The 14,674-nt window shown below is 43.6% G+C and overlaps 1 protein-coding gene across 1 annotated transcript in view; it reads left to right on the forward strand.

Moving 5' to 3' along the window:
• Positions 1 to 2,193: 2,193 nt before the first annotated feature.
• The window catches only part of NOX1 (NADPH oxidase 1), a 47,543-nt gene continuing 35,062 nt past the window's right edge, over positions 2,194 to 14,674 (forward strand). Inside the window, exons 1-4 of the mRNA XM_078688413.1 lie at positions 2,194 to 2,404; positions 9,340 to 9,435; positions 11,051 to 11,161; positions 13,442 to 13,526. Coding sequence (XP_078544539.1) covers positions 2,360 to 2,404; positions 9,340 to 9,435; positions 11,051 to 11,161; positions 13,442 to 13,526 — 337 coding nt within the window. The 5' untranslated portion in view covers positions 2,194 to 2,359. The remainder of the gene's footprint in view (positions 2,405 to 9,339; positions 9,436 to 11,050; positions 11,162 to 13,441; positions 13,527 to 14,674) is intronic.

The following is a 14,674-nucleotide window of genomic DNA, read 5'->3' on the forward strand; positions in this document are numbered from 1 at the left end:
TTAAACCACAAACAAACCCTCGCAGGAATCCCTGCACAAGGAACCATTAAGAAAATCGGGTATAACCCAGACAAAGTCAAAGGACCTGGGTATCGTATAGTTTAGCATAGAAAAGAAAGTGGTCCTAGACACAATTTATGTAATTTATAATTGTTTATAGCAAAAAAAAACACCAGTCCTTTAATTCCAAGGTGTGGTCCTGAAAAATTAGGCCAAAGGGACTGATTAACTGTTGTCCATAACTATCGATATACATAGCAATAACCTCATTGCTCTCCGCAAGAAAAATCGGTGTCATAATATCTGTTCTGGGTATTTTTGATAAGACCGCAAACGCATTTGGCTTGTTGTTTTTCTTCCTTTTTTCTTTCAGGATTAAGTCCTACAAAGATTACGAAGTTAAGCGGCCATCAGGCCTCCTTTTGTTTGAATATCCTGACTGGAGGCGGCCTGGAACCTACACTTAAATGTACATGCTAGGGAGGGGAAACAAAGGCACACAGCTTTTTATTTTATCACAAGTACTTAAGAGAGGCAGCTTCTGCCTTTGTTCATCCTTGAATATAAGTAGATGCATGATCTGTAAGAATGTCAGGTGTGTTGGTCTGTCCCTGTATTTACACAAATAACAATTCCAATAGCACTATTTTATTTCTTTTATAGTGCTTGCAACCCGAAGCAGGGTGTCAGAGCTCTTTACATAACATACACATTATACCTTGACAATAAATCATGTACATCTGTAAATCAATGTACAAGATGAGTTACGTGAGACAGTGAGGGTTACAAGGTGTAGGAGTGACGTCCTTCATACCTCACTGTGGTCTTTTAGAAGGATTACAATTTATGAACCGCAGGTAACAAAATGATCTCTGTGTTAAAAGCATTAACCCACTTTACTATCTATATAAAATAAAAATATTTAATCTGTGAGTTAGGTGATGTGCTTTGCAGGAGACACATTTACCTTCACTACTACTTTGATTAAAATCTGGGACTTTACAAAACACAGATCCCTCCAGCAAGTGCATTAACTACCAGAGTTATCTCTTCATTGTTACTATTCCCTGAGATTTACTGGGCACCTTCACAGCAGATGCCTTAACCCAAGCAATTATTTTAAAATGTAGACTTTGCAACCAATTAAGCATAACAGATCCCCTACCATGCTTTTCCTTGTTCCCAATTTCTTTGTGGCAGTGTTTAAAAAACATAAATGTATAAGTTGATGCCCAGATTTTGCGTTGGGTTTGCGCCACTTTTTTGTCACAACCCCAATGCCAAAACTAATTTGTTAAATCTCATAATGCGCTTAAATGTACTCATGATATACCTGATAAACATATGTTTGAGGTATTAATATCTGTTGTCACTTCTATTGATGTCACTTCCAGTGAGGTTACTTCCTGTGATGTCACATGCAAAGTTACGCATTGTGACTTCTTTTTTTAGGACTTGTGCCCTGCCTCCGGGGCACCGCATTTGTCAGCAGTGGGCGTTCAGCTCAGTGAGGGTACCTGCTGGCATTATTATTCTGACATAGTGAACGCCCACTGTTGATCACCACAAGCACTTCGGGCTACAGATTCCAAAATAAAACAAGCAAACTCTGGCATAAAGCGTTCTGTACCAAATGTCAAGGTTGTGGTGATGCATTGTCTCCTCTTAGTGGTGTCAGAGTGCCTTCAATGACCATCAGACAGTGTCTCCCTGCTCCCACAGCAGCTCCTCTGCACTTTCAAACACAGTCAAGTAGCAGCCATGCTTAATGTATCCCCCATTGAAAGCAACGGAAACCCTCTGGGTCAGTCTTCAAGGAACAACAAGCACGATCCATTGTAAATAATTAAATATTTCTGTCATTCTAATTATATGTATACCTTGTCATGAATTTCTCTCTTATATGATTGACATGTCTCTCTGTTACTATTTTCAGCCTTTTAATGTGCCGCATCACACACACGCCTGCTCTGCCTTCACCGTGAACGAGTGTGACACGTTTTTTTTTTTTTTTACAATTGGGCAATGGGAAATAACAGGGTTTGTTTCCTGGAAGAAAGATAGAGGAAAACCCCTTTCCAGCTGTGAGGGCAGGGCACTATTGGTCAAGATTGCAGGTGAGCAGCTATTGTTGCGGTGCGCGCGGACGGGCTGGGCGCCAGGATATAAAGGCAGGGGCGGGACACGGAACTCACTCTATCAGGCACAGGTGGAATCTGAAGACGCTGACCGGTCTGCGCGCGGCAGAAGTGGAAAGAAGCAGAGAACCGCGCGGACACCCGGCGCGCACGCGACCATCAGAAGAGCAAGGACATAGAAGAAAGAACTCCCCTGCAGCACCCCCTCCGAAGACGCGAGGATGGGCAACTGGGTGGTCAATCACTGGTTCTCGGCTGTAGTTCTTGTAAGTATCGTGTTACCAGAGAGCTCATGATTGAGCCCGGAGGGGGGCCCTCTACGTACCGTGCAGGGAGGCCCCCCTCCGTGTTTGTTACGCCAATCGTCAAACCAAGATCAACTATGTGGACACCTATGACTCCACTATTGCCCATGTAGCGCATTCACCGAGCTGCGCGTGGAACGGGTCCTGGAACGGCGGGGGGCGGGGGGCGGGCGGGGGGGGGGGGGGGGGGCTCCATGGTGGACAGGGCTGCGCGTGCTCACCTTGCCTCTGGCGTGCCCGGTACAATGCTGTCCATCTTCCTATCTCAGCCTGCACCCGGCCGCATTAAGGACACAATCGTAAAGCTCTTACCTCTAGCCAGTGCTTTAAATGGAAAAAAATAAGTGCAAGTACTCACCAAATTGATTTGTGGACTAGGGGTGGGTTTGGGGGCGGTGCTAAGGGGCGTGTCCAGGAGCATATATCTAATTTTACTGAGATTTTCTTGGTGTGCAAATGTGCATAATGATACAGGCAGCTGTCTCAGCCCGAGCTAACACACACTACGGGGGAGGGGGTGGTCGGGGGCGGGCGGGGTGTTGGAGCCTTTTGATTCCAATGGGCGTTGCGCGCCTGGGTCTGCTTCCTAATTAGCACAGTGAAAGTTATCACTCGTTGTCACTGTGTTGCTGTTAAGCACCTAGCCATTTCCTTTCTGCGTTGCTCGCTGCCCCTTGAGTACCGGTACTCTGTTTGGCCACGGAGAAGTTCCGGTACGGTGAGTACCGGCCCATTTAAAGCACTGCCTCTATTCTGAACTGCCTCACGGGCCGTCCTCCCGGATCTCCCAGAGTGCGCCTTTATCTCTACCTGAAGCATGGACCGCTACCCCAGGACCCAGTTACCCACAGAGCTCACGCAACGCACGTCTATCTAACCTGCACAATGAATGAATGATTTGATAGCGCGCACGAATCACCACAACCGGAGTATATCGGCGCACATTCAGCACAAATGGGCTATAACCAAATCTAAAACAGGGACGTTGTTCGTGCTGTCCTAAATTTGCTGTAGTCAGGAGAGGTTCTAACAGACGACAGCAATGTGTTCCAGAGGGTAGGGGCCACAGAGGAGAAACTCTTCCATCACACCTGGATCGTGGAATAGGAGGGACTGACGGCAACTCCTTCGCCTTCGCACTGGAACGCACATTTCTATCAGGGTGAAACCGTTTAAGCCTCTGACAGTTGCTGACTCAGTACTGAGCATCGACATAGCTCTCACAAGGGACCTCCGCCCTGAAGTGAATTGTGCACTAGCCTTCACTCTCAACAATCTCAAAAGTAATCTTGATTCAACGCATTTCATTGACACATTGAAAAACGCCTCTCTCTGGTAAGATACTCAGCCGGTCAATGCACCCACTGCAGAGGGCTGGAAGCTCACACGTCTGCCACTTGAATGGGTTAGTGATAACACCTTTTCGTTTTATAATTTGAGAGTGAATTTTAGTGATAACACCTCCAAGGTAATTCAGTATAAATGTTCTACAAAATTACTCCTCTGCAAACTGTCCAGCCAAGTGCTTGCGCATAAAAAATCCTGCATACGATGAGTTGACGTTGCTGTTCATGCTATGAGCACACGGTGCAGTGACCTGGGTCTGGTGGCTCAACAGAATATGTATCCGCTGTGGGTATGTTTGACCTCATGGTCATAAGTTTGAATCATTGCATTTCTCTCAGCCTTTCAGCCTTCCGAGGTCCATAAAATGAATACCATTCACGTGAATGTCAATAACCATCTTATCAGCCGCAAGGTAACAGCGGTGGGGCCGCGTGGGGTGGGATTTCGAGGGGCGATACAGAGGGAAAATTAAACATCCCCCCCCCCCCCCCGTTACCTGCACGGACTGCGCACAGTGGCGGCCCATGCAGGTAAGAGCGGTAGGGTGTTGGGACCTTGTGTGTGAGGGAAAACTAATTATTTATTTGATTTTTCATCGGCCACAGGGCCGGACTTGCCATAGCAGGCACCGGGCGTTTCCATATCGGCCCCATCATTTTTACCATGGAGTGCCCAAACAACCCTTGCACACCTAAAATGTTGGGTCGGTCCCTACATGCCCTGGCCCAGGAAACAAGAACCTCCCAGGATGGCGACATAAGGGCCAGCGTTGTGGGACTCTGTCCTGTATTTAAAAACTGAAAAACCCTTTACCTGACTTTTGCTGGGTGTAAATGTTGTTCCAAGTAAGAATGTTTAAAATGATTAGGCGAGGGCCCACTTCTCAGACTGGGCCCGTTGTTACGTAATCTGGTAACATGTGTTTCACAATTAGATCTCCTCTTCAGGGCCACATCTTTTCACACCATAGTCACTTAATTTAGTTGCTCTAGTTTCTTTCGAGTCTGGCATTCGTTACCCCTCCTAAGAGCGCAGTGGTGTGCATAATAGATCAGCAGCGCAATAGACTTGGCGCCTCCTTTGTAATTGATGCATGCATAAATTAATAAGTGACTATTTTGTGACCACATGTGGCCCTGCAGAAGCAATCTAACCTTGTTGCGAAACACGTGTTTTCCAGATTAGGCAATAAAGAGCAAGGCCGGAATTGCAGAACTGTGACAACGTCTAATTCCCGAGACTTTAAAGCTCAAAAGCCACCCTTCCATCCGCACTCAGCCCTGCCTCACGACAATGACATTCTCCTGGTTTAGCTTAGGGCAACTGAATGGCACCCTGGGGAATACCCAATTAGGGCAAGGCAAGGAAATCCAGAAGACCCACCAAAGCCATCACTGCGCCAACCCACCAGCCACAATCCACCCCCACAGTTCCAGTCTAAGGGTGCTGCCCCCATGTGTTTGGTGGTGAAAGGAAGTATGCAGCCTGGTGCTGACTGGTAGCTACTTCTTTCCAATGAGATTGAAAGTGAAGGAAATGTAGATCAAGTGATTACCTGTGATCACACTGCAGGTGGTTTGTTTTGTAATTTGGACTGCGCTTGGTATATATGCTTTGGAAGAACTGCTTTACTCCATTTTTCCTTCATTTCTCTTTGCAAACACACATACGAGCAAAAGCAGCAATTGTCTTTCATAGGGTTTTCATAATACGCTCTTGATACTTTGTGCGGCGTGGCTGTCAAAACCACAAAGTTCATTTTTTGCGTTGCTTGTGTTTTCGTTCTTTTACTGGCACAGTTTGCCCCTCCCACCATCTTAATTTTCCTATTTAGTATCTTGATTGTAGGCATTTATTTTTAAGAAACACACTGCAGGTCCAATGAGGCATATTTTGTGCTGCAACAGGGCGCAAGGGCGACGCAAACCCTAAGTGAGCTTTATCAAGCCAAGCAAGGCCACCTTGCAAGGCTCTGCATGGTTTGACAAACCTAAAGGGAAGTAAACCAATGCAAATTACTGCATTGTGTTACTCTGCGGAAGGGAGGCGTTCCATGGGTGGAGCATGGGTGTTCCCACTCATCTACCCGGGGATTTTGACGTATTCACAGATTCACCATTAGTGGTAGACCTGGGAATGCGCCAAAATGCTATGTCTCGCCAGGTGAGGTATAACTAGGAGAAATATCTTTATTATTCCTCTTTCTATGTGTTATGCCTTCTGCTGCAAACATTGAAAGAGGAGAATGCCTCTTAGAATTGTTTCTCTGCAGGAAAGTGTCACTTCTTGCACAAAAACAATCCTGCCTACAAAGCAGGCACCCTCGCTACATGATGCAATGGTGTCTATGTTGGTGTTAGGCAACCAAAAGTGTGCCAGTGCTAGGAGAGGACAGGAATGTGCATTATAATGTTACAGGACATTTCTGCCCTTTACCTTTCACACAGCACAGCAAGGTGGCTTGCTGTGTTGCGCTGTACAAAAAAATGATAAATATGCCCCAATGTGTTTATTTGTACCAGTTTTACATGACTGTACTAGTGCACGGTAGCTTGGGAGATGCAGGACGAGTCAACAGAATGCATTTTACAGATTTGTCATTATTACTACAACTTCCAAAATAGAAAGAGAGAGAGAAGAAATACTCAAGTTTTGAAGAGAGAGAAAGCGAGCGAGAGACAGTATGTGTGTGTGTGTGTGGGGAGGTTGGTGGATGTGTGTGTGTGTATGAGAGACGGGCAGAGAAAGTGTAGGAGATAAAATACACAAATATGTTTTGCTTGGTTAGGATAATATTTTACAATTTCATATGCCTACCCCTTAACCAATTTCACCCTCTAGTTAATTCCAATCCATAGGGATATACATAACAGAGAATATTAACCAGTTATACACATTAAATGATTCCCCCATGATTAGTAAAATAAGGCACTCCTTTTCGAGTTAGGTCAATCTAGCAAATTTCAATAATGAGCATATTTAATTGATACACATGTCGGTTTTACCTTTGTGCATTTTTTTTATTCGCCGCTATCCCTTGCGCTCTTCAGATGAAGTTCTTTAAAGAGATTGAGGGAAGGTTTTTCGCTTTTATCTGGTCTAATAAAACACATAGATTAGCAATAGGCACTCTCTATAGGCCGGTGAAGGACGCATTCTGTGATAGATTTTTTAAGTTCCAATGAGTCTCAAAAAGGATGGATGATTTTTTCATAAATGTAATTTTTTAGGAATATAAGGTAGAGGATTTCTTAAGGCTTATCAGATCACAAAAAGTCATATACAAGATCTTGCATTGGCACCTGAAACGAAAGGAACAACTGTTTAAACACTACTATATACTGCCCATTAGTGGGGTAACCCGCTTAACGGATATTTATATTGTAGTTCTGCAAGTCGCAGCATGCCCCAAGCAGCAGCAGCTGTTTGGGATGGCCCCAATGATGAAGCATGTCAACTAGGGGCAACCCTGGGCGAGTGAGGGGACTCAAGAAAATCATTTTCTTTTCTTTGGACAGGGGTCTTGTTTTTTCATGTATTCAGTGGAATCCCCATTCCCTGGGTTAGGTTTTTTTAATCTGACATTTAGAGATTTTTTGTGAACTGGATATTTATATAGGCCATCTTCCCTTAATAGATTAAAACACTGCTTCCAGACGTGTAAGTAATGGCTATTGAAGAATTGTGGATTGTTTGAATCTGAACTCCCGGGAGGATTGGACTGAAGTTGAATCCAAAATTAGGTACTCTAAATTGATGATACAATCGTCGGTCAGCCATTTAAGGCACTTTTTAATCAAATTTGATTTCAGAAGAATCCTGGCAAGCCTGGATTTATTTGAAGATCTGTTAGAGACTAGAACATGTAGGTCTATTAGTTATTGGTTAAATATCCTTAGACAAAATGGGGGCACCGACGTATTCCAGAAAGTTCTGGAGAAGTGGCAGTCTAGGGAGGGCCTTAATATCGGTAGAGCCTTGGAATAAGATTAATTTGTTTAACATCTCATTACTAAATGGGGCGAATTTTTGCCATATGCAATATTGCACAAAATGACTGCTGTCTAGAACACTGGCTTTCTTGAATTAAATGAATCTCCAGATTTCACATAGCTGTTTTACGTTTTCAATGGAGGGCAGAGGTAATTGGACACATACCATCAGGAGCTGTTCTAAAATGAAACTGTTTTGGGCTGAGACACAGGGATACTTTCTACATATATTAGAGATTGATTTTGTACTGGGTGTCCAGACAGCAGGTTTGGGTATGCATCTGAAGCTAATATAAAATCACTGCAGAAGAAAACTCTTTTGTTGAATTACTCCGATAGCCAGGTCGATGAATCTCAAACTGGAAGGGACCCCTACTTTTGAACAATGATGGTTCAACATCCTAAAAATGAAGGGACTAGGATGTCGGTATGCACTTATGTCTGGTCCACATAATACATTCAAGAGATTATGGGGGAACTGGAATAGACTTGGTGGAGGGAGGAGTCTTTTTGTTAATATTTGGGGCAAAAGTGCAATATAAGAATAAGCTGGTGTGAACTTTGGGGCGATGTGCAATATTGGTTTTCTTTTTTATATTTGCTGTAATTAATTGTACTTTTGTTAAAAGTGGAATATATACAGTGCGTTATTGGGAGACATATTTTTCTGATGTGCTGAATCAGAGGTCTGTATAAGGTCTTCCAATAATAAAAATAACTTACAAAAAAAAGGTTTGAAGAGAGCAAGAGTGAGATGGACCGTGTGTGTGCGTGTGTGTGTGTGTGTAAGAGAGAGAGTGAATGTGACAGACAGGAAGAGAGTTTGGGAAAGAAAATACACACCTTTTTTGATTGGTTAGGATGATATTTTACAATTCCATATGCTCACCATTTACCCAAAATAAAATGTAATGTATTACTAATCACTGTTGTGTTAGCGATATGTTTTTTATCAGGATGGCCTCCACCTAAACTGGAAAAATGTGGCATCCTTTATTTTACAAAATGTATATGGCACTGAAGGCTCGTGAGGGATTTAAGATTCACAATGTATAGCAACATCTACAGCACCAACATATCTTGCTCTGTTATGATAGTTAGTCCTGGGCTATAGGACAATCAGGCATTGCCCGATGGACTGGTCTCACCGATCACTGTGTGGGCCGGTTTGTGGGTGTGTTTCATGGTCTACTCTACTGGGCCGGTTTTCACTGTTGATGTCCCTGGAATTGAAGCAAACATTGCCTACCGCAAACACACTTCCACCCAGTCTTCCATACTTTTAAAAACACTTATACAGCAAAATTAGATCCTCTAACATTACTCGTCGCACAGTTATGATAATGATGACCGTAAGTGTCTATTGTGATGGGTTTCGCAAATTTCAAAGACTGATATCGTACTGGTGTTAATATTCAAGAGCCATTTGAGATGTGATGAAAAATATAGATATTGACGCCGTGAGCCAATGGCATTTCTTGTTAGAATAATGCTCTATGGCTTATTATCGTTATTCTTTTACCTGATCCGCTTCTTGGCCTTTTTGTTTTTTCACAGACCGCGTGGCTGGGGCTGAACATTTTCCTGTTTGTTTATTATTATTTAGTGTATGAGAAAGGGCCGTCATATGCCTACACCAGGGTGCTCCTCGGGGTAAGTGTCATTACTTTAAATAGTTGCAGCAATTACATCATAACCAGTTCTCTTCAGCGAAAAACTCACATTTGCAAAACAGAGGAGACTCGTGGTTTTTATTCTCACAATAAGTGTGTTTTTGCGCATCATTCAAACCACAGAAAATGTATATTTCTCTTTGGCTGTTAATTGTGCGTGCCTGAGTGGTTGAGTGAGTTAATGGGTGATTCTATGAGTTAGATTAAGCCCGAGAGACAGAAAGAGAGCGACAGAAAGAGTGGGGTACCAAAGAGGATTACAGGGTGTTCTTAGCATGATAAGGGGAATATCTCAGCAAGAGGTGGCCAAACTTTGATTGTTAGCCTTTTCATAGCTGCTAATGTACCAAATGTTGTGTATCACACCTTAAGGCATGGGGCTAGAAATAGGGGTGCGGGGAGTGCTGCAGAACCCCCCCAAAATAGCCATGTTGGAGTTCAGAAGGTGAATGAGCAAGGAAGATGACTTTTAAATGTTTTTTTATCTTGTCACATTTGTTATGTGTTTAACGAGAGAAGTCAAATGCAACCTGCTGCTTATTCTTTTAACATGGAGCTGGGTGTTTACTTATCTTTCTCTGACAGCAGAGTTAGAGGATATTGTAAAATTAACTATATGACAATCTAGCTGTGGTACAGGGAGATTGAAAGAAAAGGCTGCAGGATGACACATTTTCCCTGATGCACAACTACATTTGAATACCTGTAAATTAACTGTACAAATATTTCAAAATATATCAGCAATTTGGAAATCCAAAATGAGGACCATGTTTTTTTGTAATTCTGTAGACTGTTTTGATTGTATGAATGTTTTTCTTTCCATCAAAGACTTTTTAGTTCTTGATGTGCAAATGGTAAATATTTGCTGGAACCTGGTTTTCATACATTAGCATTTGTGCGCTATGTCGTTTAACCAGTAAAAATAGAATTCAGTGCGAATTTTGAGGACTTTTCAATGGAAAATGTGCTGTCTGTAAATCGCGGTGCATTACCATACCATGCTTTAGTAATATATTTGCAAGAGTGTGCTCAAATGCACAACCGGCTAAATCCAACACTCTTACCACTCTCCTGGTAGGGTGACACATTTCCTATGCTTGTTCTTTATGTGACAATTGGATTTTTTCACAGTCCCTATGACTTCAGAGATGTAATATGATAGCAGCACCCCCTTTCTGAAAAAAAGTCTAGCACCACGGATTTAAGGCAATAATCATATTCCATGAACCATCACTTTGCCGGCTTCAACACCTATGCTGATAATAGGAAACATAAAACTACAAGTCCCAGAATGCAATCATGCGGTTGGCCAATCAGTTATTTGGATTACTGACTGGCATGAAGCTGCCCTGCCTTTCACAGACACCTGCTACTGCTCCCCTAAATATCCTACATTTTTGGAGTTTACTGTAGCCCCTGTCGCTGCTGATCTAACTCCTTATCAATGGAAGGCTTTGAAGATTGACCAATGACCTACATCTTCTGTACATTATGACGCTTACTTGCCTTAATGCACAATGTGAGATCATTGAATAAAAGACAATCAAACAATGACTTATCACAGTAATTTAATCGGAAAACTATTTGTTTTGCAGTCGGCCTTGGCCTGGGCACGTGGGTCTGCGGCCTGCCTGAACTTTAACTGCATGCTGATCCTGTTGCCTGTGTGTCGAAACCTGCTCTCTTTCCTGAGGGGCACCTGCTCGGTAAGTTATTGCACGAAGAGCCATTGGCGAAAGTTTCACTGATGATTCGAAAGACCGGAATAGGAAAGTAGCTTCCAGATCCTCACTATCTTCGAGGTTCGGTTCACATGTCTGCTCTTCAGTTGGGTGATTTACACCGAGGCGTTGTTTGTTACACAGGTACAAGCTACAACAATTTCAGAGCATTTTACAGCAACAGCACAGGTACAAAAGAAAATCTCAACCACCACTGTGATACAAATCGTTTTTCTGTAGTAACTTGTGTGATATGTCTTGAAATGATGCCTGGGGAGTGTGGGGATGTAAAAATGGAAAGCACTGGGCAGAAATCGATTCTGAGAATGGAATGCGTTTGTCGTACATTTCTCTTGAGCATGGCATGCAGAGCATTTGGCGCACATTGCCCCTGGGAATGGAATGCATTTGGCACACGTTGCTTCTGAGAATGAAAATCTTTTGATTCTCATTGGTCCAGAGAATGGAATGCATTTGGCGACATTGCTCCTAACAGTGGAATGCATTTTGCGCACATTGCTCCTGAGAATGGAAAGCTTTTGGCACACATTGCTCCTGAGAATGGAATGCTTTTGGCACACATTGCTCCTGAGAATGGAATGCTTTTGGCACACATTGCTCCTGAGAATGGAATGCTTTTGGCACACATTGCTCCTGAGAATGGAATGCTTTTGGCACACATTGCTCCTGAGGATGTAATACCTTGGGCTCACATCGGTCTTTGAGAATAGAATGTATTCAGCAAACATTGGTCCTAGTATATATACCTCCAACTGGCATTGAAGACTGAATGTGCCTGATACCGCAACTCAATGCAATATATCCGGCATGCAGAGGACATCCTCTTTGAAGTGCACCAAAGAAAGTGAGGAGCACTTGAGGTTCTTACTTTGTCACCAATATGTGTATATTGTCCATGTACCCCCCCCAACCCAAGATCATGGCGTTTAGCGCATTAAGGCCCTCACCATGCTGGAAGTACAGTGATGGCCATGCAATTAGTAGCATCGCTTGAACTACTGATGTTTCCTGCCCTTGAGCAATGGGGGTTTCCACACTAGCATATATGTTTGGAAGAGCCCTAAGCATGTCGTATGCATGTAGCCGAGAGAGAGGGCTTAGAGGAAACACATTCTAGGGGTTCTTTGGTTCAGACCCTTTGCCCCTAAGTCCCAAGTACAATATCGAAACAAAATGTTCTTCAGAATCCTTTTTGCCTCTTCTGTGGCTGCATGGTCGGCAATAACTCATAGGAAGTGCCGGGAAGTGTGGGTGCAGATGTGCTCTTTATGTGGATTTACGTTATGGGGCGGGAACATGGCCTATAGACAGAGTCCACTTGCCTGATCTAGGGAGACAGGTCTTTCTTGAGATGTTGCTGTTGTGTGCTTTACCTGTGGTGTTGTGGCCAGAGTGTAAATGATGGTGGCCAACAATGCCCCTGTGATTAGTCTTTCTCCAGTTGTTTATTAATGCATGTGGGGAACTTTGCATTATACACTTGAACTACTTAAGCCCTTACATTAACTTTTTCCGCTGCCAGCATTTGCAACAGTGAGTTTTTGGACACTGGATTTACATTTTCTTGCGCTCAACCCCAAAGTATTATATGCAATGGCGATATGGGCAATGAAACATCATGGTAATACTAAATGTGTACATTACTTTGTCTTTTCAACACTCTGAATGGACGGTGTGCATTCTCCTGGCAGGCTTCTCACAGCCTAATAAACTGCTAGGTGGCGTGAGAAGTTGCTGCATTTAAATAAGCAGGAGAAGTCTTCAGGGCGGGGAGGTTTCACCTAACAACTGCTTTATTGGTGTTGAGCAACATTCATAAAGAGGTGATAATAGCCGGTCAGTGCTGCCATTCCTATATTCAGACACAAGGATCTTTTGTAATACGAAGCATGGAAAAGCAGGCCTGTGGCAGAAGGTTTAGCGGGCATCAAAAAGCATGTTGTTGCTTGTATCCTGCTGGTCATAATGGCACAAGCAACATGAAGAAATGACTGATTTATACACTTTTTTATTTTACTCTATTATAGATGCTGTGCCTACACCAGAGCATAGGGACCATTGGTGTTGTTAATATTTGTGTAACAGGGCCTAATGGCAGGTTGTTCTTGAGCCAAGTCGTATAATGGTCAGGTGGTGGCGCGCTGGACTGTCTTGCCACGTACTCGCTGTAATGTATTAAAACCTGCCACAAAGTAGGTTTTAAGAAGACGTCTGACGGCTCTCCCTGTCCTCTTACCTCCTCAGTGCTGTCGGCGTACCTTGAGGAAACAGCTCGACAATAATCTCGCCTTCCACAAGCTGCTCGGATACACAATTGCTCTTCTGACAGGTAACACGTGAGACAAACACCCGCGGGACTGTGAATGCGTAGATGTGCACAGTTTAGAACAGGCTTCCAATCTCCGGAAGGCGACAGCTGTACAGCATACAAATGTTCTGTGGTCATATAATATAATCATATCATTTGTCATATTATGTCATACCATATAATGTAATACAAGACAACAGCGCGCTTGCTTTCATAGCTCTTTAGGGCATTTAGCTGCATAACATAAAGGACCACAGGCTGATTTTTGGAAGGCTCTTTCTATTGTAACTTGTCCAAGCTTAGCTCAGCAAGGCGCTCCCCACACGGAAGTAGCATAAGAAAGAACAGCCAAGCAATCTGCTAATAAATGATTGCAGCCACAGCTAGTTGGCGACACCTAGAGGCACTCTAGATAACTGCTGCACAGTGATAAGAACAAGCCTCGGAATAACCAGATTGTGGGGGGACTGGTGTTCTGCTGCTTCTGTCATTACATCCAGATATATAATACAGCAAGTAACATTACACTTTCAATAAGCCAGTACTGTTGCCTTTGTCAATGACTGTTAGTTGCATAGAGTAAATATGCAACAACCATGGCTTCGTAGTTGCAGCATAATGAAAGTGCATCAGTTCCCAAATGATAACGAGTCTCTTTGAAGTTGCATCAAAGGCTGCACGGGTGATACCGCTGCAGAGTTAAGAATTATTTTTTACATCCTGAGGAATGGAGACCCCGATAGGGACCCGTCTCAGCACCTGCTTTTTAGAACGACCCGGCCCACTCCAAGCTCTGGCAGAAAGTCACCTTGTTGCACTGCCCTACGCCAAAGTGTAAGGGCAGTAATGCGCCATATTTATCCAATACGGTGCATTCCTGTCCTTTACCCCTGTCCTGGTGCTGCTTCGGCAGTCTAGTGCCCTGGCACCATGCTGCAAGGGTGTGTGTATTGTCAGCAAGATTATTTTTGTCCAGGAAGGGGCACCTTTCTGCACAAAAACAATCCTCAGAAGCATATTCCATTCTGCAGCACACATAGAAAGAGGAAAATGTCTCAGGGGATTTCTTTTGTGGGAAAAGGCAGGAATATGCCACATTGTGATAAATATGGCGCAATCTTGCCCCTTCCCTGTAACGTAGAGCAACAAGATGGTTTGCTGTGCTGCGC

The sequence above is a fragment of the Lissotriton helveticus genome, chromosome 4_1 (assembly GCF_964261635.1).
Source record: "Lissotriton helveticus chromosome 4_1, aLisHel1.1, whole genome shotgun sequence".
Taxonomy (NCBI): domain Eukaryota; kingdom Metazoa; phylum Chordata; class Amphibia; order Caudata; family Salamandridae; genus Lissotriton; species Lissotriton helveticus.